This window comes from Patagioenas fasciata, chromosome Z (genome assembly GCF_037038585.1).
Source record: "Patagioenas fasciata isolate bPatFas1 chromosome Z, bPatFas1.hap1, whole genome shotgun sequence".
NCBI lineage: Eukaryota > Metazoa > Chordata > Aves > Columbiformes > Columbidae > Patagioenas > Patagioenas fasciata.
The window spans coordinates 74,558,713-74,582,610 of NC_092560.1; the positions used below are offsets into that span (position 1 = coordinate 74,558,713).

Below are 23,898 nucleotides of genomic sequence, written 5' to 3' on the forward strand. Positions count from 1 at the left end.
GACATCACAGGGGTTACAGCAATGCAAACCTCTCTTCATTCCAGACCTTGTCACTGGATACTTTCCACTTGGGGTGGGAGGGCAAAGAACATGATGTGGAGACAGGTGTCTCCTGAGAGCTTGGGTCCAAGCACCCAGGTCTCGCTTTTGTTCCTGTTATCTTCAGATCAGGAGCGGCTGTGTGAGAGAGATGAGGGCTTAGCCCTGTGAGAAACACCCAGCTTTCACTGGCTTCAAAGCAGCCAGTCCTGTCTTTACTTAACTCATTATTTGTATAAAGGAAAAGAAGTAATTACAATGAATAAACATCTAAAACATCCTCTCAACTGCAGAAACAAACAAAAATCTGACATGCAGAGCTCCCTTGCTTAACTGAGCACAGGAACAGAGAATATGTGCAGCAGCACCTAAAGCAGAGAAATGCCTTGAAGTTGGCAGTTCACAACATGTACAGCAGACCATGGTGACGGAGGATGCTGCGTAAGTCAGGGAAAACTTCTGACAAACCCGAAGTTTGCCAAGAGTCCATCTATCATCAGCTTTCTTCTGGGTACTGGACAACGTACCAAAGGGATTAACAGCTTAATCATAGCTGATTCATACATGGGATCTGCATTATTTAGCCATTTATTTTACTGTTAGGTTCTTCCTGTTACAGACAGGGGAAACTGAGGGGCAGAGCGTTGAAGTGACTTGTTCAACTGTTGCCTGTGGCAGAGCAAAAAATAGAAAGGGAGTTGTTTGAGTCCCCTTTATTACTTCTGAGCTAGTTCAACAGGAATTACAGTTTGCTACTTGCATATCCCTGACTTTTCTGGCTGTAAGACAGTATGAGTACAATCGGTTGCTAACATATCCTTGATTTTTCTGGCTGTAAAATGAGGTTATTTATGCTACAGGTGAAAGCACTAGTCAGGCTGATTTGCACACCCTCATTTCCCTGGAGCCTTTCATGCTTGTAGAAAGTTACGTGGTGGTCAAAGACAATACACTGGCCAAAGGCATCGTCGTTTTGCAGATTTGTTTCGCTGGTGCCAGGCAGTTTAATCATGAAAACGGGCCAGACCTGATGTGCTACTTTATCAAAGTCTGTTGTTGTTAATGTCCTTTTTATGAATGGCAGGGAAGAGGCAGCCGTACACAAGGATAAACAACCGTCGCAGCAGAGATGCTTTGAACTGCTGTGTTCCTTTGGGAAAGAGATTTGAGATAAAGCCGAGTCTGGAAAGCATCAGTGATGGTGCACTGAGAGCTGCTTATCACCCCCACGTTTTCGGACCTGTCCGTCATTTCCTGCCCCGCTCACCCTGGGGCGGGCACCCCCCGCACCTTTCCCCTTGCTCCCTGCAGCCGGGGTCCAGGGGGAGGCCGGGGGAAGGGGGTGATGTCCCCTCACTCCCACCGCACATCTGCTGCGACCCCGTCACATCTGGGCGAGCGCCCCGTCCCGCCACGGGGCTGCATCTGCCGGCACATCTGGGCGGGCGCGGCCCCTCCCCGCGGGCACATCTGGCGGCGGCGGGGGGCGGCCCTCCGCCGGGGCGGGAGGAGCGGCGGGTCGGCGCAGCCCCGCTGCCGGCCGGGGCGGGCAGAGCCGGCGCGGCGCGCAGGGGAGAGGCGGCCCGATGGGGCAGCCGGCCGGCAGCCTGGCCCCGCTCCGGCTGCTGCTGCTCCTGGCGCTGGGGCACGCCTGGACCTACCGGGAGGAGCCACAGGACGGCGACAGGTGAGTGTCCCCCGCCACGGCGCGGAACCCCGTGGACCTGTTTCTGTGCATTCTCGCCCACTCCATCCACCACCTTCTTTTTCTTTTTTCTCCCCCTTTTTCTTTTTAATAATCCGACTCCTCGCCTTGCAGGGAGGTTTGCTCCGAGAACAAAATCGCCACCACGCGGTACCCTTGCCTAAAGCCCACGGGCGAGCTCACCACCTGCTTCAGGTGAGCGCCGCAGCCGTGGAGCGGGGCGGGGGGGGGTGAGCGTGGAGCCGGCGGCACACGCGTGGCCGCGGATCGGGGCTCACTGCCCTGGCGGGGAGTGCGTGGGACACACACGTGTTGATGGTAGGCATGGGGGCCTCAGCAGCGGCATTTGTTTGCCTCCTCTCTGCTCCACGCTGACCTACCCCGGCATTTCTACTCCCCGTGCACCGGGGAGCAGACAACTCAGATGAGTCCGTCTCACATTCAGCATCTCCGTTGGCAAGTCCCGCTGTTGCCCAAGTGAAAGGTTTTAGTAACTCACTGCAAATGTCACCCCAAAGGCATTGCTGGAGAGGGTGTGTGTGGTTTTGGTTGTCATACCCTGGCTGTCAGTCACTGATACAGTAAGAAGGGCTTCCTCCGAACTGGATGTCTGAGAGTGCATTGGTGCTACAGCAGCATCAGTTGCAGAATGATCAATGAGATCAACTGGATTCATGCCACCTGAAAGATGTTTACATTTAGGTAGATGAATCATACCCTCAGAATGAGTAACTTCTTCAGCAACCAGCTCTGGGGGACACTTCAGCAGAGGCCTCTCAAATTAAGTAAGATTAATCCAACCCTGAGTTTTCATTTTTCAGCTGTGTATTTGAGAAACATCACCTGTCTTTCAGAAGAATTTTAAAGCTGTTTTGATGATGACAAATGTCCAGAACAGCTGACAATACATATGCTTTTAGAGAAATATACAGAAACTATGAGCACACAGTCATGTTCTCTGATTAGTCGCATCCCCACAGATGAGATGTTTCACCTATGAAAGCTGCCTCTTTTGAAGAGGCTACTTTGTGGATGTGACTGTGCTTTGACTGTGTGTGTATGCCTGTGTACACCAAAAATAGGATAAAGCACATTGATGCTAGTGAAAAGCATTACAGAGACCTTCCATTTCTTCACAGAGTCTTTTCTGTATCATGTAAATACCAGAGAACTGCAGATGCATGGTACAGCAGTGTTGTCTCTCACTCACAAGCTCGGGGCTGATTTGTGCTGTCTGGCAGCCACAGCCACCTGGGAAAGTCTCAGACCACTGCCCAGTTCTCAGCAGTGTTAGCATCCTTACAGCTCCTGGGAAGAGTTGTGTGGGATTGGAGACCACCCTTCACTGCTTCCCTTGTCCTCTTTCTCTTTTCCCTGTGAAGGTGAGTCAGAGACCACTTTTAAGCAGGTCTGTAGCACGCAGCAGTACGCAGCAATTTTTGGAGAGAGGCAGAGTGTAGTTTTGAAGGGAAGGGGAGTACTTTGCTGAACCTGTAGCATTACACTGGTTTGGGAGCAAAACACTGAGGTGAACAAGGGTGTGCTTGAGAGAGTGGGGAGTTACTGCAGGAGAAAGGAGTAGGAGCTGCATGAAAAGGCACACAAATGACTGTTCTGCTCATTAGGCTGTTGCTACTACTTGTCCCAAAATCCATCTGAGCAAAGTGGGTCTGCTTTGTGTAATGGATGAGGATGTGCTTTGTGTAATGGATGGGGACTTCACAGGCTCCACCGGCTGCTCTCGGCCACCATGCAAAGAAAGCAGGACTTTGTCCAACTGCCAAGTCCCACTTGTACTTTCTTTCATCCTTGCCGTGGTATTCTGACCTTTAGGCTCTGGTTGTGTTGAGCTCTCCCCCTTCCCCGCTCCCCAGCTCTCCCCCCTGTCTCCAGCTCTTCCCCGTTCACAATCCCGACTGGTATTCACCATCCTGAACCAGCACAGACTGTGAGTGAGCATATCCAAATCGCTGCATTGCACCTCAGGTTGTTTTGGTTCATTTTTCAAGTATTTTCTATATCTATGATTGCTAGGGCTGCCTTGCTCTTTAAAAAGAAAAAAATCAATTTCCATGTAAATGTGTGTCTTCAAAGTCTAGCCTTTAGGGTTGGGTGAGGAGGGCTCCATCCTCCTGCTCTGCAAGCTCTCTTCCGTGCTGTCCACATACACAAGAACAGGGCAGCATCTCTGAAACAGAGGCGTGCGGCTCAGCAGAGCAGCCTCGCATGCAGGACACCCCTGTGCCGGGGTGCGCTGCTGGTCCTGCCCCTCAGAGGTGACCAGCAGCATCACCCGCTTGTGATGGTGAACCTCAGCGGGAGAGCAATATCCCCATTGCTCCTGGTCACTGTGTGTGCTTCCAGCAGGCACATGGGATTAATGTCAGCAGACCGTGTTTTAATTTGGGATTTTTTCATATGTTGTGGTTGTGGCTGTTAATGAGATGACAGGAAACTTGCAAATTTTGATTAAACCGGGGGTGCTTCAGGGTGGGTTTTGTTTTGTGTGAGGCCGAGGTACGTTAGGATTCAGTTTTCACGTCTGAAGTCACAGCAAACATTTAAAAATCTTCAGCTGGGCAGAAACTCAGCTGTGGCTTTGGAGAACTATCAGTCCAAGTTTCTGAGAAAATTGATTTTTGTGTTCTAATATTTATTCTTATAAAATTTCACCTTTAAAATTCTTCCTATATAGCTTTTCCATGATATTTCATAATGACAATAGTTATGAATAATATAGTAATTTATATACATTGTCAGAGGTAGTTTAGAAGGATAGTTAATGTCAGCTGCTCTTTACTATTAGCGTACATACCCAATTTACCTAATTTGTTTTCTAGGTCAAAGTACCTTTTGTGTAGAACTTAAACAAACTGACATAAAATTTATCTCATGTCATAACACGTCAGACATAAGGCAACATGTACTCCTACTAATGATCTTTTGTGCAATTAGTTAAATTAAAAAAAGAATTACATTTGAAGTCAGATGTCGAAATTCCTGAGCAAAATTAGTTTTCCAAAGCATAAATTCTTGACTGAAAGCAATTTCATCCTTTTATTCCTCCTCCTGGAATTTTTCATGAATATCAGCATGTTTGTAGAGCATTTCAATAAAAATAGCATCTTTTCATCACGAAAAAATATTTATTGAAACTTTTTTTTAAACCAGATTTACTCCTGAACAAAGATGAGCCAAATAGAGGGCCAAGCCAAATGTGGGGCCAAGCACCGAGAATATATTGGCATTTTTCCCTGTGGTCATAGCAACCTTGTACATAATTAGATGTATTTTTCCTTTTTGAATGTGTGCAGTCTGGCCCTTGGCTTAGTTTGATTTGTATTTTTTTTTTTGGATGTTCTGTGTATTTATTTTCATAAAAATACAGAGGCAGTGGGAACTTGTACAGTATATTTTCAGGGCAAATCTCATTTAAACTCTAGTGCGCAACTCCACAAAGTACCTGCTACTAATGGCCCCATCATTTAAGTATGAACAACCAGACCTGCATTTGTTGATAACATAAGAGTGCAGTAAGACTTTGAATTTCTACTGCATGCAAAATTCATCAAATCTGATGAAACTTGGACAACATGAGAATATGAGGCCCCAATCACGTTACTGTCTTCTCCTGCTGTTTGAATGTGATGTTAATGCGTTTTGCTCTCAGATAGACATTTAAACAATTCATTGGCATGTTAAATTACATGACTGTTGCTGCAGTTTTCTTCGCTGTTTCCAAGTGTTATCACTTGTGACAATTCATTTTGTTTGTCTTAGTAGCAGTCCTGTCCATCGACAATGCTACTGTACATTGTTTCTGTGGTCCAGAAGGAAAAGCAGCATCTGGAATAGGCAACCCCTTGCTTTATCCAGGTCGTGTAGTTGTGTTCCCATCAGAAGATGGCACTGGTCATGTCACTTCCAAGTTAAGGAGGCTCAGCATCTAAACTGGTACAACTAATTAACTGGACTTGCTCCCTTTTTTAAAAAAACAGCAAAACTTCATCACTTTATTAACTGGTGTATATTAGAAAGCGAAATATTATATTAAGTTAAAATTCAGCAAGTGTAGTGAAAATCATTCAGAAAAACAGTACACAGACTGAACAGAAACATTTGCTAGTGGGAAGCTGTTTGCCTATGACCAGTTGTAGAAAGATTCAAGCATGAAAGAGATGAGAAAATGAGAATATTTTTATCCCCTGACTATACAAATCTCTTTGTCTGTTAGACACTTAAATGTTGTTGCAAATTGACTTGAAAGCAATGGTTTTGCTCATTTTCAGAAATGTTGATAAAAATAAGAGGCTAAATTAAGGAAACCAGCATGTTTGAATAAGGCAGATGAAAACATGAACCTGGATCTGCATAGCCTGAAAGAACACTTTAGCCATTGCCTTCATGGCCAAAGATAAGGGTTCTTTTTCTTTTATTCAGCTGAAACTATTAGTCTAATTGCCTCTCAACTTACAAATAGAATTGGTTAGATTGGTTGATAAAACTGATTTTTTTCTAAACAAATAGACTATTGACTTGGTAAGAGAAATTACCCATCTTTCTCTGACATCATGGTGAGCACTCTCTATTTCCTGAAATTTTTGCTGAAAACGAAGTGGGGAGATTCGTCAAGGAACATTATACCCTAATTCAGTGCGTGTAGTGATAGAGTCAGCTCCTGCTCCTTCTGTGGGACCAGCAGGGAGTAGGAGGTTTAGAATAAGAGTGCTTGGCAGAATAGTCCTAGATAATGATGGCAAAATGTTCGTAAGGATGAGAGAAATCTTTACATGTTATATCTGAAAATAAACCCCATGTTGTGAGGCTTAAATCTTGGCTTAGAACTTAATCAGCAACATTCTTTGGTAGTATTTCACAAGAAAAAGGTCTTTTAAATAGGATGAACACATTTCAGTGTAGGTTGTCAGCTTCTTCATCTGATAATTAGCAGCTACAAGTATTTTACAGAGGCTTTTCCTACTTTTCAGGCTTTATATTTTGCTGTGAACGATTGCTCTAAACTTCATAACAAAAAGACAATTCAAAAGTACTGCAGAAGAGAATGTGTGTATACTTAGATCCTGCTTAATTCTGATGCTAACCAGAGATCGCATTTCTTTTTACTCTCTTGAATACTGATATTGCTGGTGGAGCCTACTATTTTTATAGACTGTATCATTTTGCACATTCTTAAAAGATAAAAGTAATTGCAAGTAAGTTGGATTGTAGCTGTTTCACAGAGAGCAGCACTTCACGAATATGCCCCTGGGGACCACATGCAATTCCCGGTTCCCAGATATTCAATGAGCATGTTGTGGAGCTTTCCAACAGGAAAAAAAAAATGCTATGTACAATTTTTAATCTTTCGGCTGGAGTAAGCAAAGATGACGTTTTGTCATCTTCAGATTTTCTTTTTAGAGGTTTCTTTTATTATTTTTGCTGCCATGTTTCTTCTCTGAAGTTTTGCTGACCACTTCAATTTTAATAGAATTGAAAGGGCTCCAATTGATATAACAGTAAAAACAACAAATCTATCCGATTAAAGCAAAGTACTGCTTCATCTCCATTTATCTTACAGGGAAATGTAGTCCATCGTGGAATTTTGCTGAAAATTCAAGAGAGGATATGATTTCAAATTTTGTTTTGGTTTTAGAAAGCTAAACACACAAAACAGCTGTAATTCCATGCCTGCCAAAAGAGTTTCTTCAGGTTTCAATAAACTAGCAATTCTTTCGCATGTAGTTCAGTGGCGAAATGCCAGGAGCTGCTCAGTCTGTGCATCACTCAGGGTAGCATCAGCATCTGAAACATGCTTACATAGATTGTGAGTGCAACTGAAAAGAGCTGCCGTGATGCTCCTTGGTGATGGGACTGAAAATGAGGAGAGCCAAAATGTATTAACTTATTCATCCCACAAAGAAACCTGTGATATACATGTAATATTGGCCTTCTAAGGCCATATCAAACCATCACAATGAAAATTATGTATTCAGCAACTCCGTGATGTGCTGCTCTCTGAGTCTCACTAGCAGTATTTCTACTAATTCATTCATAAACATACTATCTATGAAGAGATAGAATAAACATAAGTGTTCTCCTAATTCAGAAGTTTTTGTTGTCTGTTTTATGTAGATAGAAATATGTATGCAAAAATCTTCCTGGAAATTACTATCACAGGTAAACTTTCTTGCATATGAATGAATAAAATTTAGTTTCAGTACGCTGCTTTTTTTTTCCACAAAACAGTCTAAGTTACAATGATGCTAAGACATTTTCCTGGCTTTCCTAGAATTTTTTTCTCACTACTGCTGCTTAAGTAGCACTTTTAAGCGTCATGGATCTGAACGCAGTTAGTCCTTAGTTTCATTTGATTTCCTTCACTGTGATTGCCAAGGGAACAGATTGCTCTTGTTTTCTGTGATATGTTGTGAGTACCTGCTGGTTAAGAGTAAAACCAATGCCACACACGTGTCTGTAGGTTTCCATACAGCATTTGGGTGGCCATGACTTTCTGGGTCTCTTTGCTGTCTCATGTCCTAAGGCTGCAGATCTGAATTCCTACTGAATTTTGGTGAGGTTAAGGATACTTGTGATTTCAGCAGATGTGGATGGAGCAGAGCCTCCTGCAGCAAAACGCGGTGCTGCTGGGGGTCTACTCTGTGGTGCCTCCTCAGTACCACCAGTTCACTCCAAAATGAACCAATATAATTAATGATATTTCCAAACATTGCATAATTGTTGTCAGTGGTACACTGAGGTAGGACATGCTACAGTTAAAGGATGAGGTCTGACAAATGGTTGTTCATGTAGTCCAGAAGATTTTGATGTTCACATCAAAGCAGTTCAGAGAGTTTTAAACCTGGCAGTCCAAGAGCTTTACGATAAGTGCCCTGTTTAGTGGTTTCATCAATAATGAAATCCAGGTGTATTGCATTGTGGTTTTCATCTACAGAATATAGGGTTAAATATGAACTGACTCTCCCGGGCATGTCGTCTAGCACAGAGACTCCAGACAAACAAAATAGCAGCCCCAGGGCCTCCCGTGGCTGATACGAAATATGTAATAAAAATAGGCCGCCAAAGGGAATATGACTTTTGTAATTATCCTAAGTATTGTACATACTCCCTAAGGTCAGGCTGCTTTGTCCTTAAAAAAGAGATTGCAGTCTCTCTTGTGAACAGCAGGACATTATTAATACTTGTATTACTGCTCCCATTGTGATGGAGACCTGTTGAACTGGGTTGTTCTATGCTGATTGCATTCAAAATAGGCAAGGCAGAAAAGGGAGGAATAGAAGGGTAAAGATATGGAGCAGCAAGGAAGAGAAAGGGAAAAAAAAAAAAGCAAGGGCTTGGAGCAGGTAGGAAACAAATGAACAAAGACACAAAAAGACAAAATTCCATCTTGCTGGTGGTTTTGTGTGACAGATACGTGTGTGAGAGAAGGGAGGCAAACACTTCCCAACGAAGTATAATTTAAATACATCCAGGCTTCTATATTAGTAGAACCCAGGAAAACAAAACATCAGCCAAAACCAAACAAAAACACACACGCACACACGCCATGGGAGGTTGCCTGTTCTCCCAGATAGACTTGGAGCTAAGCTACAGGAGCTGCTGCATCTTCCCTTGACAGCCTCTCCCCTTCTCTCCGTCTTCAGCTTGGAAAATCTCTCTGTAAACTACAGGTCCGTATGGGGACAGGAGGAACACTTTACAGGCAGATAGTTAAATTACCCATCCAGTCTTTGCTCAGTTCACATTGCCTTCAGTCATTGTCATAACACAGAATTACCAGGAAGTAGTTGAACCTGAAGTATTTAAACTATGCTTAGAAAAATAGATCAAGCTTGCTAGACATCCCAGATAAAATGGGATTGCCCATTATCTTCTGTGAAAGCCACTGCCCAGTATAAAGCGCACACAGGTGACATGTTTTCTGAGGCTTCTGCTGTTCCTGCCTATTTCTATGTCATTTCATGTTGGGAGAGCCGTGACTGTGTGTGTGGAACAAGGTCACATGAAGCAGGTATGTGCAAGATACCTGGTGTGGCCTGTACTGCTGATTTATCAATGTGCAGAGAAATTTCACCTGGGACATATCACATTTCAGATTGTGCTCATGCTTGTGCAATGCTGCTCATTTGCAGTGCGTGTGTTTTGGGGTTTTTGTTGAGATTGTGCTGAATTTTCACAACCTTGCGTTTCATCTTTTGTTTCTACCCCTTGAGATTTATTTTATTTCAGTGTGTGAGTCATTGCTGGGTGTTCAATATCAGTGTCGCTTCAGCTGGAGCTGCTGGGGATGACAGTGGGTTTGCTTTGTGCCAAGTCAGTGACAGTGAGAAGATCAGCTCTGAGACTTCCATTTGTGTTGCTTATGTCTAATACAGATCCATTTGGATCACTCCAAGGCTCCTTTCTTTAACACTCACGCTTATTAGGAGGCTAAGACTTGTGCCTACCATCCAAATAAGCAGATCTGACATTTGATTTACAGTTAAAAAACAAACAAACAAAACAAAAACCAAACCCAAACCTTTCCCCAAAATCTGTTCAGAATTTTTTCTCTCTCTTGTCCATTTTCTGTTTGCTCAGTTTCAGTTTTCAAACTAGTGGTGGCTTCTTTTGTAAACTAACAGTAGCAAATGTCACTCTACTGTTCTACTTTGTCATTTCTTCTATGTTGTTCCAATTGTAAGCAGAAACAATGGAGATCAGAATCCATACAGCGCTGACTCAGTTTCTTCTTGGCCCAGGAAGAGAAAGCCATTCGCTTGAATCTCCTTGAGGGTAGCTCTGTTGAGCAGTCAAAGCAGAAAACTAATTTCAGCTGCAGACACTAATCTCAGATCTTAGCTGTGTTTGGAAAATCCTTCTGTCTTGAAGAGTGTTTTCCATCATGTTGTGTTGATTTCATTGTTGATCCTGGTTCAAAAAATGGAGTACGAGACTGTAAAGCATTTAGGGTACATCCAGCTATTAAAAGCATGTACTCCTGGGTTATTTGTTAAACTTATGTTCTAACCACATCCATTTTAATTGATGGTCTGTGCTGGAATTTAAATAAGGTGAAGCATACAGTGACTGTATTCACTGTATTAATATTAGCAGCCATTCAGTAGTAAACGCACATCAAACCCTTTTCAAATGCGCTGGGAGCTGAAGAAACCCATACACAATGCTTTCAGTGGGCAAGAGAGGCAAAATCAAAGCTATAATGTGACTTTTTAAAGAGATTGTTCTTGGAGAGTGAATAGGCTTATTATAAGTCAAAGACAAGTTACACTAGAGAGAGAATCTGGAAAAAAATATAGTACAATGTTCATCTGGGCTACTAAGTCTATGACAAACAATAGTCTTTCTATAGAGAAATTAGTGGTGCGTAGATTCCAATGTAAAACAGCAGTGTTCATGTCTGCTTCACAGTCTCATTACCTTCCCTGGAGGCAGAAGGCTGACCACCTAATTCTCTGTAACAGGACGCGTTAAGTCCGAGAGGCTAGATGAGGCAACATGGATGAAGAAATACATGAAGTATTATCATAATATTTTACAAGTAATGGTAAAACACCAACAATTTAGAAATTTGTAAAAACACACAAAAAAGCTTGCTCAGAGTTCTTTATATAAGAGAGAGCAAATAACTTTTATTGGATGCGTTACTTCACTGTAAATAATTTCCTGCCCAGAGCTCTGATGTCTCAGTGGAATGTTAATATCTCCATGATCACATTCAACACATTTAATACATGTTGTAAATCTGACATCTTGCCTGTTCAACAAGATGTTATTATCATACTCAATTTTCATTACAGAGTTTATCATCAGAGCTGCACCAATAAAGTGGTGTCGTTTCCTAAACATTGCTCTCTGGAATTCTGACAAAACCCTTTAGTTTAGTGATTATTGCCTTTGAGAGTTAAAATGAGTTATAATTCAAACAAAAATAGCCAAAGGGAAAATTATTTAATCTTTATAATAGCGTTTGTGGGAAGAGAAAACTGGGTGAAAATGGAGTTGAGGGTCTTTGGTAGATCTTAGTGGTTGAGAAGCAGAGAGTGAGAGAGAGACTTGAGGGACCAGGGGGTCACTTGAGCTACTGTTTGGTAAATGCTTGATCCTCCTGGGGATGTGTGCTTTTAACTGGGGCTTCCAGAAGCAAGAGCAAGGAGCGGGGCCAGACAGGCATGCTGGCAGTCTGAGCTGACCTCTGCCTGCCGCTTGGAAATCAGCAGCATGATGAACCCAACTGTGGTTGGGCTGTTGGTCTGCACGACGGCCCAGACAGTCCATGGCCAAGTCTTGTCTCAGACTGTGACTCTTGTGGTGCCTCAGATGTTGGCTTCTCAATAAATAACACAATATGCTGCTTATATGGGAAATAGTATATTTGCTTAGATATAGAAAGGCTGTTTCAATGTTTACTTGGATTTTAAAAATGTATTAGGTTTTTCTGCTTTGGTTTGTTTGTTTGTTTTTTCCTGAAAAAAGTATGTGTCTACTCCACTGCACTTTATACTCCCTGGAGGCTACAAAGGCATATGCAGAGAGCAGTTGGTGAAACAGCTTTAAATTTCAAAATTGAGAGATGAGAAGCCTATAGAAAATGGGTCAATCCTTTTATATTTTCAATTTTCATGGAAAAATTTTTAATTTCAAGCTTTTCTGATTTTAAAATGAAGAAACACAAAATAGAACATGATTAAAAATTGAGAACGTGGGATAATTTTTTATCTACCTTGTTCTGCTTGCCTTAGAGCTTGTTTAATAGCAAAACACAAGATATTAAAAATATTATGTCTCAGTGTGTTTCCCTGTCCGCTTTCACTCTTCAGTTCCCAACATCTATTTCTCCAGACAAAACCCAGTAAATTAGGGATGAGGAACGGAAAGAGGGGATGACCTGACACTTCCCATTTTTCATACCTTTCTGTGAAGAGTCTACGTTAGGAGTCCAGGCTCAGTCTTTTCTCTCTGTGTATGGTCAACAGGGAGAAAGAGCTTTTCTTGAGGCCAAGTTAACATGTCCTATTTCCTCTTCATTTTAAAACTTCTTGAAGAGAAATGAAAATTCCATTGTGATATGACCTCAGTGAAGAACTTTACCCACAGAAGTTTTTATATAATGACAGATCTGTGTTCCTGGCATCGCCTGTGGGTTTGAAGTAGATTAAGAATACATTCAAACCTTGTCCTTGTATCTGATCTGAAATTATGTCCTTTTCCTGCAGAAGTTTCTCTGTGTGTCACAGGAGCTCAAGAAAAACTACTTGGCATGCATGAATGTCCTTGCAGGACTGGTCCTTTCTTGATTATCCTTAGAACCTCACCTGTGTTAAAGAATGGCTCTTTTGGTCCCCTGCAGGGGCACTAAATATGATATATTAAAAGATTTGCAGAAGGTTGCATTTCCATAGCTCTACTAACTTCCCTGGACCTATACCAAAGTGCATCAGTTTGGGAATTCTTCTTCATAATTCTTCTTAGCATTCCATGAAAAGAAAAGAAAGCAAGAAGTTGTTAAAGCAGATTGAATGCATCTTACCAAGTAAGCGAGATGTCTACTTGACTTTCCAAGCTGAGTTTATTGACCAGAGTCTTGTTTGTGCTGTTTGTTGTCCTCACACTGACCCATATTTGAGTTGCAGTTTTATGGCACATGTCTGGAAGGGTCGATGATGGTGCCCCTCCAGATTTACGCCAGTGCGAGCACAGCAATGCTGGGAAGCAGTGTTGGTTAACCATAGGATGGACTTGCCAGGAATTGAGTTCTAGATCCTGGGCTAAATTTCTATGTTCCTGAAGGAGTGCTACTACCATGCCAAATTTTGCCTTCAGTTACCCACCAAGGTTTACTATGGGATGTCAGTATTAGCTACTTCTCCCGCTATAAACCAGAGGAAAAATCCTAATTTATGTCTTACATAAAAAATAACTTGATAGCTTACACTGAAGATGTAGTGTTCCTGTTACAGCAAAGAAGGTCACCATAAATTCGATCTTCAAACAATTTGCTGGACTTTATTTATGGTGATTTGCTGTCATTCCAGTTCAACAAAATGCTACTGTTTTAGATAAGAAGAAAAAAATGCTCCTTTTTTGAAATATATTTTTTCGTATCCGCTGAGAGACAAATTGGATTTTCGTTATGTTTTCTTATGTTGCAAAAATATCCAGAGTATTTCCACAGTGGGAGTAAGCTAATGGTACATCACTGGAAGATTTCCAGTGAAAATAGCCGTGGCAGAGTGAAAAGAACAGCAGAAAACAAGTAGTTGGGAGCAAGAATGGCTAACATGTATTTATTTACACATCCTTGTTTGCAATATGGACTGCTGGATATTTTTAAGTACCAGGAAAAAGAGACTTCAAACATTTCCATTGACCTTACAGCCATTACAGTTATAAGTTGTTCCAATTAAAAGAAAATTGTTCCAAGAAATTTTCTTTAAGGCTATGACAAAGATTTAATGCAGGACAAATATATCTTCAGGATGGAACTAGAGAAGAAAATTTCTGCGTTCAGACTCCTCTTAGTTGTATCTTAGGACTGAAGACCCTGGCTGTATTCCATATTGTCCGATTCGGTGCTTTGGTCTGTAGGGCTTCTCTTTTGGAAGAAAGAACCAAACAAATACAGCAATCCTTTTATTAAATGCCATCTTGACTGTGCTTCTTGGAAGCTTCTTGGCCCAGAGGATGAAAAATTACAGAAAGTGTTTATTACTGAAATCCAGTTTCAGTTGCAAGCAGATTAGCTGTTTCAAAATATTTAGTATCCTGCCTGCTACAGTGGGATGTATATGGAAAAAAGCTGCAAAGCACCATCAAAGAACTGGAAAAGTCTTTGTGTCTTGCTCTGGAGTCACGCAATTGATTTTTGCAGGAAATGCTTCAAAATATGAGTTTCAGACGTGGTCCTTCCATCCCTGAGTTGTCCTGTTAGCTACATGGGGCTGCTGTGGGGAAGACCTGGACCATGAACCCTCACATCATCCCAAGCTGCCCAGTGATAATGGCAGGGAGAAGCAGATTTGGGGTCTGTAATTCAAGCTGTCAGCTGGGTGTGTGTGTGTTCTGCAGCTGGATATCAATAACTGAATGAAAAACTATATATATACACATATATATGTATGTATAATTTAGCAATGCTGTAGTTTCTAAGCCCATTTATACAGCATGAAAATAGTCTGTTTATGTAGAAGGCTTCTTTGAAGGAGCAGGTACTTGATAAATACAGAAGTAGATGCTGGCTTCTGTTTGAATAGTTTTTATTTTTAAGAATGGCTGAACTGCAGACTTTAAATAATTTTAAGCTCTTCCCTATTACTAGAGACAAAATGACATTGTTTTTCTTTGACGATACTTTTCCATATTTTACCCCATAGCATGAAGACATTCTATGATTCTGTGATTCGGAATACTCCCTGAAGCCTTTCGTGATATCTTTATGAAGTGTTACTGTTAGTCTCTCGTAGAGAAGTTTTTTTTTTTTTGGCACCCCTTCTTACTGAAGCATGAGTTTTACAAGAAAATGCAAGATTTTATTATTTAGTAGGAGCTGTAAAAATAATAAAATGTAGATCATGGCAGCTTATTTGCCTGCTTTACTCAGACTCAGTGCACTCTTTAAAAGAATTTGTGAGGCACAGACAGCTACTGCTTTTTGTTTGCATTGTTTATAGTAAGCCTTCATTGCTTCTGTTTGCAAATATTATTTTTTTAAATTTCCTTCTTAAAATTTTCCATGGTGTACTTTTCTATTAAATGCTCTGAGGTAGTTCACAGTCTAAAGTTGGATGGCCAGTCATTCCATTCATGAGGTCAATGTTTAGATGGAGGATTAGCCATAGAGCCCTTAATTTTTCCTTTTACAGCATGTAGCTGAAAATCATAACAAAGAGAAATTATTTCTAAACTTAGCATCTCAACTGTTGAAGTTAGGGAGGTTCTGGCAATGTCTGAGCTGTCTGTAATTGCAGACCATGAATTATCTTGGAAAAAATTTAGGTTGAGATATGACAGCATATGCATATAAAAATGCTACATAAATTACCATCTCATCCAAGACAGCAAGAATGCCTTGTGTTTGTTTCCTAGTGCCTTTGAACAAAAAAGTGATCTAGAGTTAAAACCTGGTTTGCAGCATCAGTGCAAATTTGATGTAGCTCCATTAGCTTTGGTTGAGCTTCTCTAAATTTAAGCTGCTTTAAGTTATGGTGAAAATGAGATTTAGTCCCTGGAATTCTGCTTTTGTGAAATGCCTCCCAGTTCCCTTCAGGGTGAAGTAATTTCATTGTATTTTACGAGGAATCATCTAACTCAGCAGTTGTTGCATATGAGCAAAGAAGTTCTGAGGTTTTAGCATTTATCTGCCTCACCATGGATTTATAGAGTTATTTTTTATTGCAGGTAATACAGGAGCTAAAAAACCAAACAGACAACAAACAAAAAACCCCACAAACTGCACCTTCCCCCCCCCCAAAAAAAAAAAAAAAAAAGAAACCCAACATCCCTCCAAAACAATTCCAGCTTGTTTCTTGCATGATTTGATAGTCAGCAGTTCTGGGTTACTTGTAAGTAAATAAATAAAATATAAGGAATTTTTTAAAAAAGTTGGTAGTGTTAAATGAAGTGTTATGTCTTCACTAGAGACTCTAAGCAGGCCTTTCTTTTCGTAGCCCTGTTTTACAAGATCAGCATAAGTTTATTCCCAGCCCTGTGATGCTCTAAGGTATGAATCATCAAACAATTTGGATGTGTTACTCCATCAATGGTAAGAGTTAGATGCCCGTGTATCATCTGAGGACCTGTGCTCAAGCAGACGGTATATGGAATATAAGATTAGTGAAGATCATTCAATTCCTGTATATGGTAGCACTTCATAAGTTACCGATGTGAAACAAACAAGCAAACACCCCCCAACAGCAACACAATAAAAAAAAAAAAAAAAACCAAAACATCAGATTACAAATCTCATTTTAGAACATGATCGAGTCTGTGTTCCATATCTCTCAAAGCTGACTAGGGTGATCCTCTGTATTCCCTCACCCTCACATCACCATCCCAGTTCTTCTCTGAATTCTCTTGCATTTATTAGCATTCCTGAATTGCAAAGAGCAGAAAAAAACACTTAATTTTAAGGTTATGTGTGCTGCTTCCAAATGCCAGGGCAGAACACACTCTCTCCTTTACTTTGTTAATTATCCAAGGGTCTCAGCAGTGGTTTTGATTACAGGGCTGTATTTTTCCTTCCTAGATGTGTGACTTCAACTCTTACAGATTTCTGTACAGACAGCAGCAAAGTTGCCTGAAAGTATTTTTCATTTCTGTTTTCTTTCAAATATTTTAATTTAATTAACCAGTGCTGCACGTAAGCACAGAGGCGACAAACGCTTCAGCCTTATCAGGAGTCTGGGGAGAACATACAAGTCTGCTAAAGCAGGAACTGGATATGCTCTGAAGGGAGAAGCCCGCACCAGCGTGGTGCAGGTTACTCTGCCCTCCACACAGTCCTTTGAAACGTGCTGTGTGACACAGTACCGTGGGGCAAGTCTGAGAGGAAATTAAAGAGATGGATCTGATCACATAAGTAAAGATGAACAGATTTCAAATGGAAAATTAATCCCGGGTCATTTCCATGCTAAGGCATGTGGAGTTGGAAGCTCAGAGATTCAGAATGAGCATCCCCAGTCTGCCGAAGCATGGTGGCAAAGAGGAAAAAGCTCATTAACTTGAATAAATGAGGGATAAACAATGTCTTTGAAAACTCTGGACTATTTGCTATAATTCAGAGAGAAACAGAGGCAGGCTTTTGCCTGGGGCATCCAGAACTATGAGAACTCTGAAATGCCCCTTGTTCAGTGGTCTGAGAGGAGCCAAGGGGTGTGCACCTCAGGGGAGAAAATGGCATTTTCTGTCTGCTTTAGAAATGTCACTCTGGTCAGGCTTTCTCTAGTGTTTTCCTAGAGGAATATATATGCAATCACTGGAATGTTTGTGCTTTTCTAATAGTCTTGCATGGCAGATCGTCACCTCTGGTACTTCGATGTTTGGGAATGAGAGAAAATAAACAGTCGTCAAAACTTGGCAGGAATTGGTCCCCAACAGGGATTACCTAAGCCCTTCACTGTTCCATGTGTCATTTAGAGGGGCAGCTTGTTGTAGGTAAAATAAATGTAGCTGGCTCAGCGAGATTATTGGGTTAATTGTCTCTATCAGGAGATGATGCTGGAAATGAGAGGCTCATCATCTGGCAAAGGCACAGGAGAAAATGTCTGGTTAAGAGACAGCCAGGAACTGGAAATGAGAAAGGTGAACATGGTGCTGCAGTGTAGGCAGTGAAGTATTTTCAGCAGTGGTGAGAAAATATTAAGACTACTGTGCAAACCATTGGTGAGACCTCAGCTGGAATAGCCTGTGCAGTTCTGGTTGTTAAATTGCAAGGATCAGGACACAAAAATGAGGAGGTGTCAAAGCTTTCAGGGACATGGGCAGCCCATGTGATCAGAAAGGGAAAGTAGCTGAGAAATGGAAAGAAGCCACATCCCTTTTGGAAAGATACAATTCAGTCCTAGTTTGAAAGTTGTATAACTATTTGAAGGAAGATGAGTCCGAAGTACAAAGCTTTAAGACATTGGCCTTGTTAGGTGTAGTGTCATATTCGTGTGAAAACACAGCTTTTGGATTTGGCACTGGTTTGTACAGGGAAGTTTGGACATGGCGATGGGGCCTTATAGGCATCTACATGCAAGCACCTGAACTGGAGAAGTTGTCTTCCTTCTGCTGCATAGCTCAGATGCTTTCACCAGCTTGCAAAACTGCATGCAGAGTCATTTTCTTCCTTGCTTGTGTCATGTAACCACCTGTCTAGATGGCTAAGCTGAGCCAGAGTATTCCCAGCTTGTGTGGGAAGCGCTAGTGCCACCCTCAAATCTAACAAACCAGCAATCCCCAGGCCGTGGTCGTGATTATTCCAGCCTGGAGGTGTTTGGGGTCAGCATGAGCCAGCTTTTAGGAACACCAGCACTGGCACTCACACTAGTACCTGTGGTTTTACCACTGCCAGCTTCTGCAAACTGGAAATCCTTGGTCTCACAAACCGTGGCTAGATGCCTTAGTATTGGATGCTCCTTCCTCTCTGGCATTTTGGCTGGGCTTTTAGCTTTGTTATTGAAAGCAGTGAACGTGGGAAATCTTATCTCTTGTCTGAATGACTTCCATGGCTGTGCTCAACATCCTGTGATGGTGCTGTCTCTTTATGAACACCTCCCTTGTCATTGTTAACACGGAACAAATATCCCTGGAAACAAACAAAACAAGGAAATATAGAAAATATTTGCTATAAAACGGAATTGCGTTTAAATTGAAGGTCTTCTTAAAGAGCTTACTAATACGCACTTAGAGCAAGGCATGCTTTGTTTAGCCCTGAATATTGACTTTCCTTCTGAATCCTAGCAGGATAATGTGGTCTTTTTTAAATGCCACAGTCTCTTTCATGGACCTAAATCATGATAAGTCTTTTGTACAGAATGATTTAAAAGATGAAATGGAGTTAGAGCCTCAATGTCATGAATCTATATGAATTATTGAAAAATCAAATTTTCAGTTAGTTAACACTATTTTATTGTAGTTGTTTTTTGAAGGTGGAAAGAAATATTTGAGTATACTTCTCTCAGTACCTGATCCACAGCCCTGAGCATCAATCATGTAGTATCTCTAGTGATACAGTTCTAGTGTTGTTCAAAGAACAGAACTTCTGCTCTTCACGAAGTTATTCCAAGTGGCAGTTTTGGAATTAGATGTCTTGAGACACATGTAAAAAGAGAAATTTTTATATGTGTGCTGCCTGCTCACATGCAATCCAGTGTCTGCTGGTATACAGCCTGGGATAGTTCAGTGTTGCTTTCTTTCATTAGTAGAGAGAAGAGGTTGGTTGTCTTGTTTAGGTGACTTTCACAGATGCTTGATACTGAATAGTAATAGGGCAAAGACTTGACCTGAAGGTTGACTCTCCAGTGACCCTTAAAGTTGGAAAAACTGAGAAAGCAGCAGTTACACTAATAAAAGCTTCAAATGACCTGAGGATTTAGAAAAGGGAGACTGTTGCCTATAAGAAGAACTGAACCGATGCCAACAGAAAGCTGATACAGCAGCGACACGAGTGATCTTATCTCCCCAACAGACATGACTGTGTCACAGAGGCTGCAAGGTCAGACCCTGGGTTTGCTTAAGAGCACATGAAGAAAAAATACATCCTTTCTATACTACTGTAAACAGGGATATGAAACAGGATAATTAACATTATTAGAATGAGCTCTCTGCTTCATGGAACTTGTGTATTTCTCAGCCAAGAAGAACAGTAGGGTCTTTGAAAAAATTACTTGCAGCAAGTTTGAAATGACTCAGTGGCCAGAAAGAGAGAGGCTGTGGCTGTACTTTCTGCTGTGTGTAGATAATTTTTACTATGAGTAGGATCTTACTATGGAATGAGGATTTACAGGATGAAATCAAGGCAAACCTGTTCCAGCTGCCCAGTTAACTTCCAACCCAATATTTAGAGCTGTTTTCCACCAACCTTTTGTATTTAAGGGTCATTACCACAAATACCAGAGTGTTCAGGGTAGATTCTGTCTTTTTTATTATTTTTGAAGTTCTTGGGACATGAGTGAAGGACAGCTCAGTCATGAGTTACAGCAGCAGACCACCTCCGAAGGCATTCTGATCATTTGATGGAAAGAGCCCAAGCTTGGCAGATATTTCAGCATTGCTGACATGTTTAATGCTAGGTATGGTCAAAAGCAGCTCTTCAGAAATTGTCACCACATGAGTTGGTGAGTAATTACGAGCATGGCTCAGCGGTACTGAAAGATAATTTTAGAGTAATGTGGTTGCATGGATACTTGGCTCAGGCATGTGCCACATGATGGTGGTTCTGCAACTTTATATCTATAACAAACAGAATGGAAAAAACACAAGTAAACAATACCAATTATGTCTTCCAGATCCTGATGGAATTGTTAGGATTTAATAAACCAAAAAGTCCAAGGCCAGGAGGTAAAATCAGCTGTCATGATGAAGTTACTTGCTTTGGGTCAATGTGTTCCCAACTGCACTTTTTAACTAAATCAAATCCCATGCCTAAATTCCCTGAGTTTTACCAGGACTGCTGCCCCTGGAAGTCATGGGGTCATAAGCCAGCAGCAGCTGACACCCTCAGTGATACCAAGGAGCCAGGCCACCTCTTCAAGATGGATCTGGTGGCTGGGAACACTTTCCACAACTTTATCCTATCTGATCCTCCTATTTATCAATTTTACCTTTTTTAAAATTTATTTATTTATTATTTTGTTTCCCAGTAGAGAGGGGAATATGAATATGTGTTTACCTACCAAAGAAAGCTAGAAATAAGCCAAACCTTTCTGCTTTCTTTTCTTAGTTGTCACAGGCTAAGAGCAGTTGCTGTGTCTAATTCAGGATTTGAAAATATAGTTCCAGTCCTAAAGCCAAAAGCTGTATCTCACGCTGTTATTTTGGCAAGGATCTCCATAGGGGGTACAATTAGCAAAAATGGGTGGAGACCTCAAGAAACATTCTCCTTCTTGGAAAAGTCTAAATTGACCAAATATTATGGGAAAGATTGGAAGAACATAAATTATCTCTAATCTCTTGAGAGGTATCAGAAGTAAGGTTTTATCAGGCAATATCTGGTGTCTTGTATCTATCAGCTGAAATGAAAATCCAAATATGAAGTCAGGGCTGGGAGGCACTTTGTATTATCGGACAATCCCCAAAAGCTGTAATTTATACCTGGGTTAGGGGTAAATGTAAAACAGTATTTTAAGCCGTGACAGCTGTAAGCTTGCTGTAATTTTTAAGAATAGGCAAAGTGAGGAAAGAGCCGTAATTTTAGTAGGTTTTGGGATCTCTCTTCCACTTGTCTTGAGTGTGATCTCAATGCATGCTGCAGAATGAAATCAGCACAGGAAACTCTGTGCTCTAAACAGAAACTAGGTACGTTGTCTTAAATCACACCCCAAGCAACGTGGAATGTGGGGGAAAAGAGATCACCGTGTTGCTAACTGGTACAAAAAAATATATTTTTTTCCTCCAAACTAGATTAGTTTTTACCATCTCACCATGTAAAAGATTTTTAGGCGCTCACGTGGCATTTCTTCTTCTCTTGGGTTGTGTTTTTTTTTCCCCAAACTGGGCTGTTATTTTTAATCTCTGGCACATAGCACTGGCAAAATAAAGGAAACACCACAGGGACCTTGAGGACACAACTGGTGTTTCGTATTCTGGGGAAGATGTAGGAGCTGTAAATCCTGTAAGAAGAACACTTGGAACACAGTAACTTGTAGTCTGAGGCTCCTTACGTAAAACCTCTGGTCTGGGTGTGCAGAGACCCCGTTGTCCCCACATCCTGCATGTTTCCCACTGGAAGGTGCCATGGGGTGGCAGTGAGGTTGAGCAGGGGGGACTGGATGCATCTCATTGAGGACATTATTTCTTATTTCTCAAGCAACAAGTCTAAAGCATATCTGTGCCTGGTATTAGCCAGCTCCTGTTACTATCGGTGTCTCCTATCATCTGTTTTTGAAACTCTCTGTGTGGGGAAGATGTGGGTAGGAGGTTACGTTAAGTGCCCGCAAAGCACTCACAGGGATCTGCGTTGAGGAACAAAGTGATATTTGCTGTGGGATAAAAACCTAAATTGCTTGCGTTTTCACTGACATTTTGCCAGTGGTGTTTTAGAGCTCAGACCACACAAGGAAAATGGTGTTCCGGGATATATTGCCTCCTTAAAGAGAGACGCTGAGACCATGACCTAATGTTTGTAATTGCAAGAGTTACTGAGAGTCAATTGAAAACGCAACGTTCCCAAGTGATCACATTTATCACTTATATGATTAGCATGCTTGTGGAGCATAAACAGCTGAACAAATCCAAATGATTCATGCAGTTCATCAAGAGAAAGAAAATCAAAAATATGTCAGATATTGTTGGAAATGTTGGTATGGCATGATTTTAAACTCTGCTTGGAAAGGATGATCAAAGGGGTTTTTAATGGGCTTTTCATCATTAATGGTCCACATAAATGTCTGGGCAAATAGAGTTTACTGGGAAACTGATAGGAATATTGATAGCATCACTGTACCCAGTGGGACTTTACACATTCAGATGTGAAAGCTTGCATTATGAACTACTACAGAGGTTTGGTTTTAGCTCCTTAGACGAGCTTCACTTTTAACATAAATATATTACTCTATACTAAAAGATATGGTATGAACTTTATAATATAGAAAATAAACTTTAAATAATACACATACAAACTTATACATCATATGGTTTATATATATTATTTTTATATATAAATATCTATCATTCTTTAAGGCACCATTTTATAGCATTGTATTTGTGTGAGTCCAGCAAAGGTTGCTCTAGGTAAGATTACGGTTTGAAGTCTGCAGCATCTTGAAAATTACTTTTTAATTCAGATTTCAAGGTATGTAGTTGAAATTGTCATATCTTGGATGACAGAAGTCCAGATATTTAGTGCTTGTCTGTAAAACCTGGAAGACCTGTTTTGTTGTAGATGAAACAGAGATTTCTGTATTCTAGTTGTATCTTATTTTACATCTTCATTGGCTCAAGAAAGAAAATTAAATTATTTTTTTTTAGCTTCCTTTCAGAAAGATTTATTATTTTTAGGTTTTGGCTAAGGTTGAAGTCAAGGATTTTTCCCAGCTTACTCCATTTCAATATGTCTATATCCTGGAGAAAGAATCTGGGAAAAGAGAGAAGAAACTAAAAATGCAATTACAACTGAAAATTTCAGATAAGTTTCATTGACTTTGTAAGAAGTTTTGCTTGTGCTGTTTTGCCCCTTTATGTTTATATAGCATTTTAAATGCATGTTTATTAAAAAAAAATTTTTTTTTTTAGTAATAAGGGAAGTAGGGATATGTTCTTTCGTTAAAGCACTCATCTGAAAAAAAAGAATACTTAGAAAATTGGCTTATTGATGGCAACTACTGCCAAAATTATTATCCCTACTGCTATTATCCCTACTGCTATACTGTTATAACATGTGAATGTTTCTCAATCAAGGCCTTACTTCTACATCTTTGTTCGTTTGTGAACATAAA

At 40.9% G+C, this 23,898-nt stretch overlaps 1 protein-coding gene across 1 annotated transcript in view; it reads left to right on the forward strand.

The window, feature by feature from the left end:
- The first annotated feature begins 1,576 nt into the window (after positions 1-1,576).
- The window catches only part of CCBE1 (collagen and calcium binding EGF domains 1), a 115,210-nt gene continuing 92,888 nt past the window's right edge, over positions 1,577-23,898 (forward strand). The window contains exons 1-2 of the mRNA XM_065861636.2: positions 1,577-1,726; positions 1,859-1,939. Coding sequence (XP_065717708.1) covers positions 1,626-1,726; positions 1,859-1,939 — 182 coding nt within the window. The 5' untranslated portion in view covers positions 1,577-1,625. The remainder of the gene's footprint in view (positions 1,727-1,858; positions 1,940-23,898) is intronic.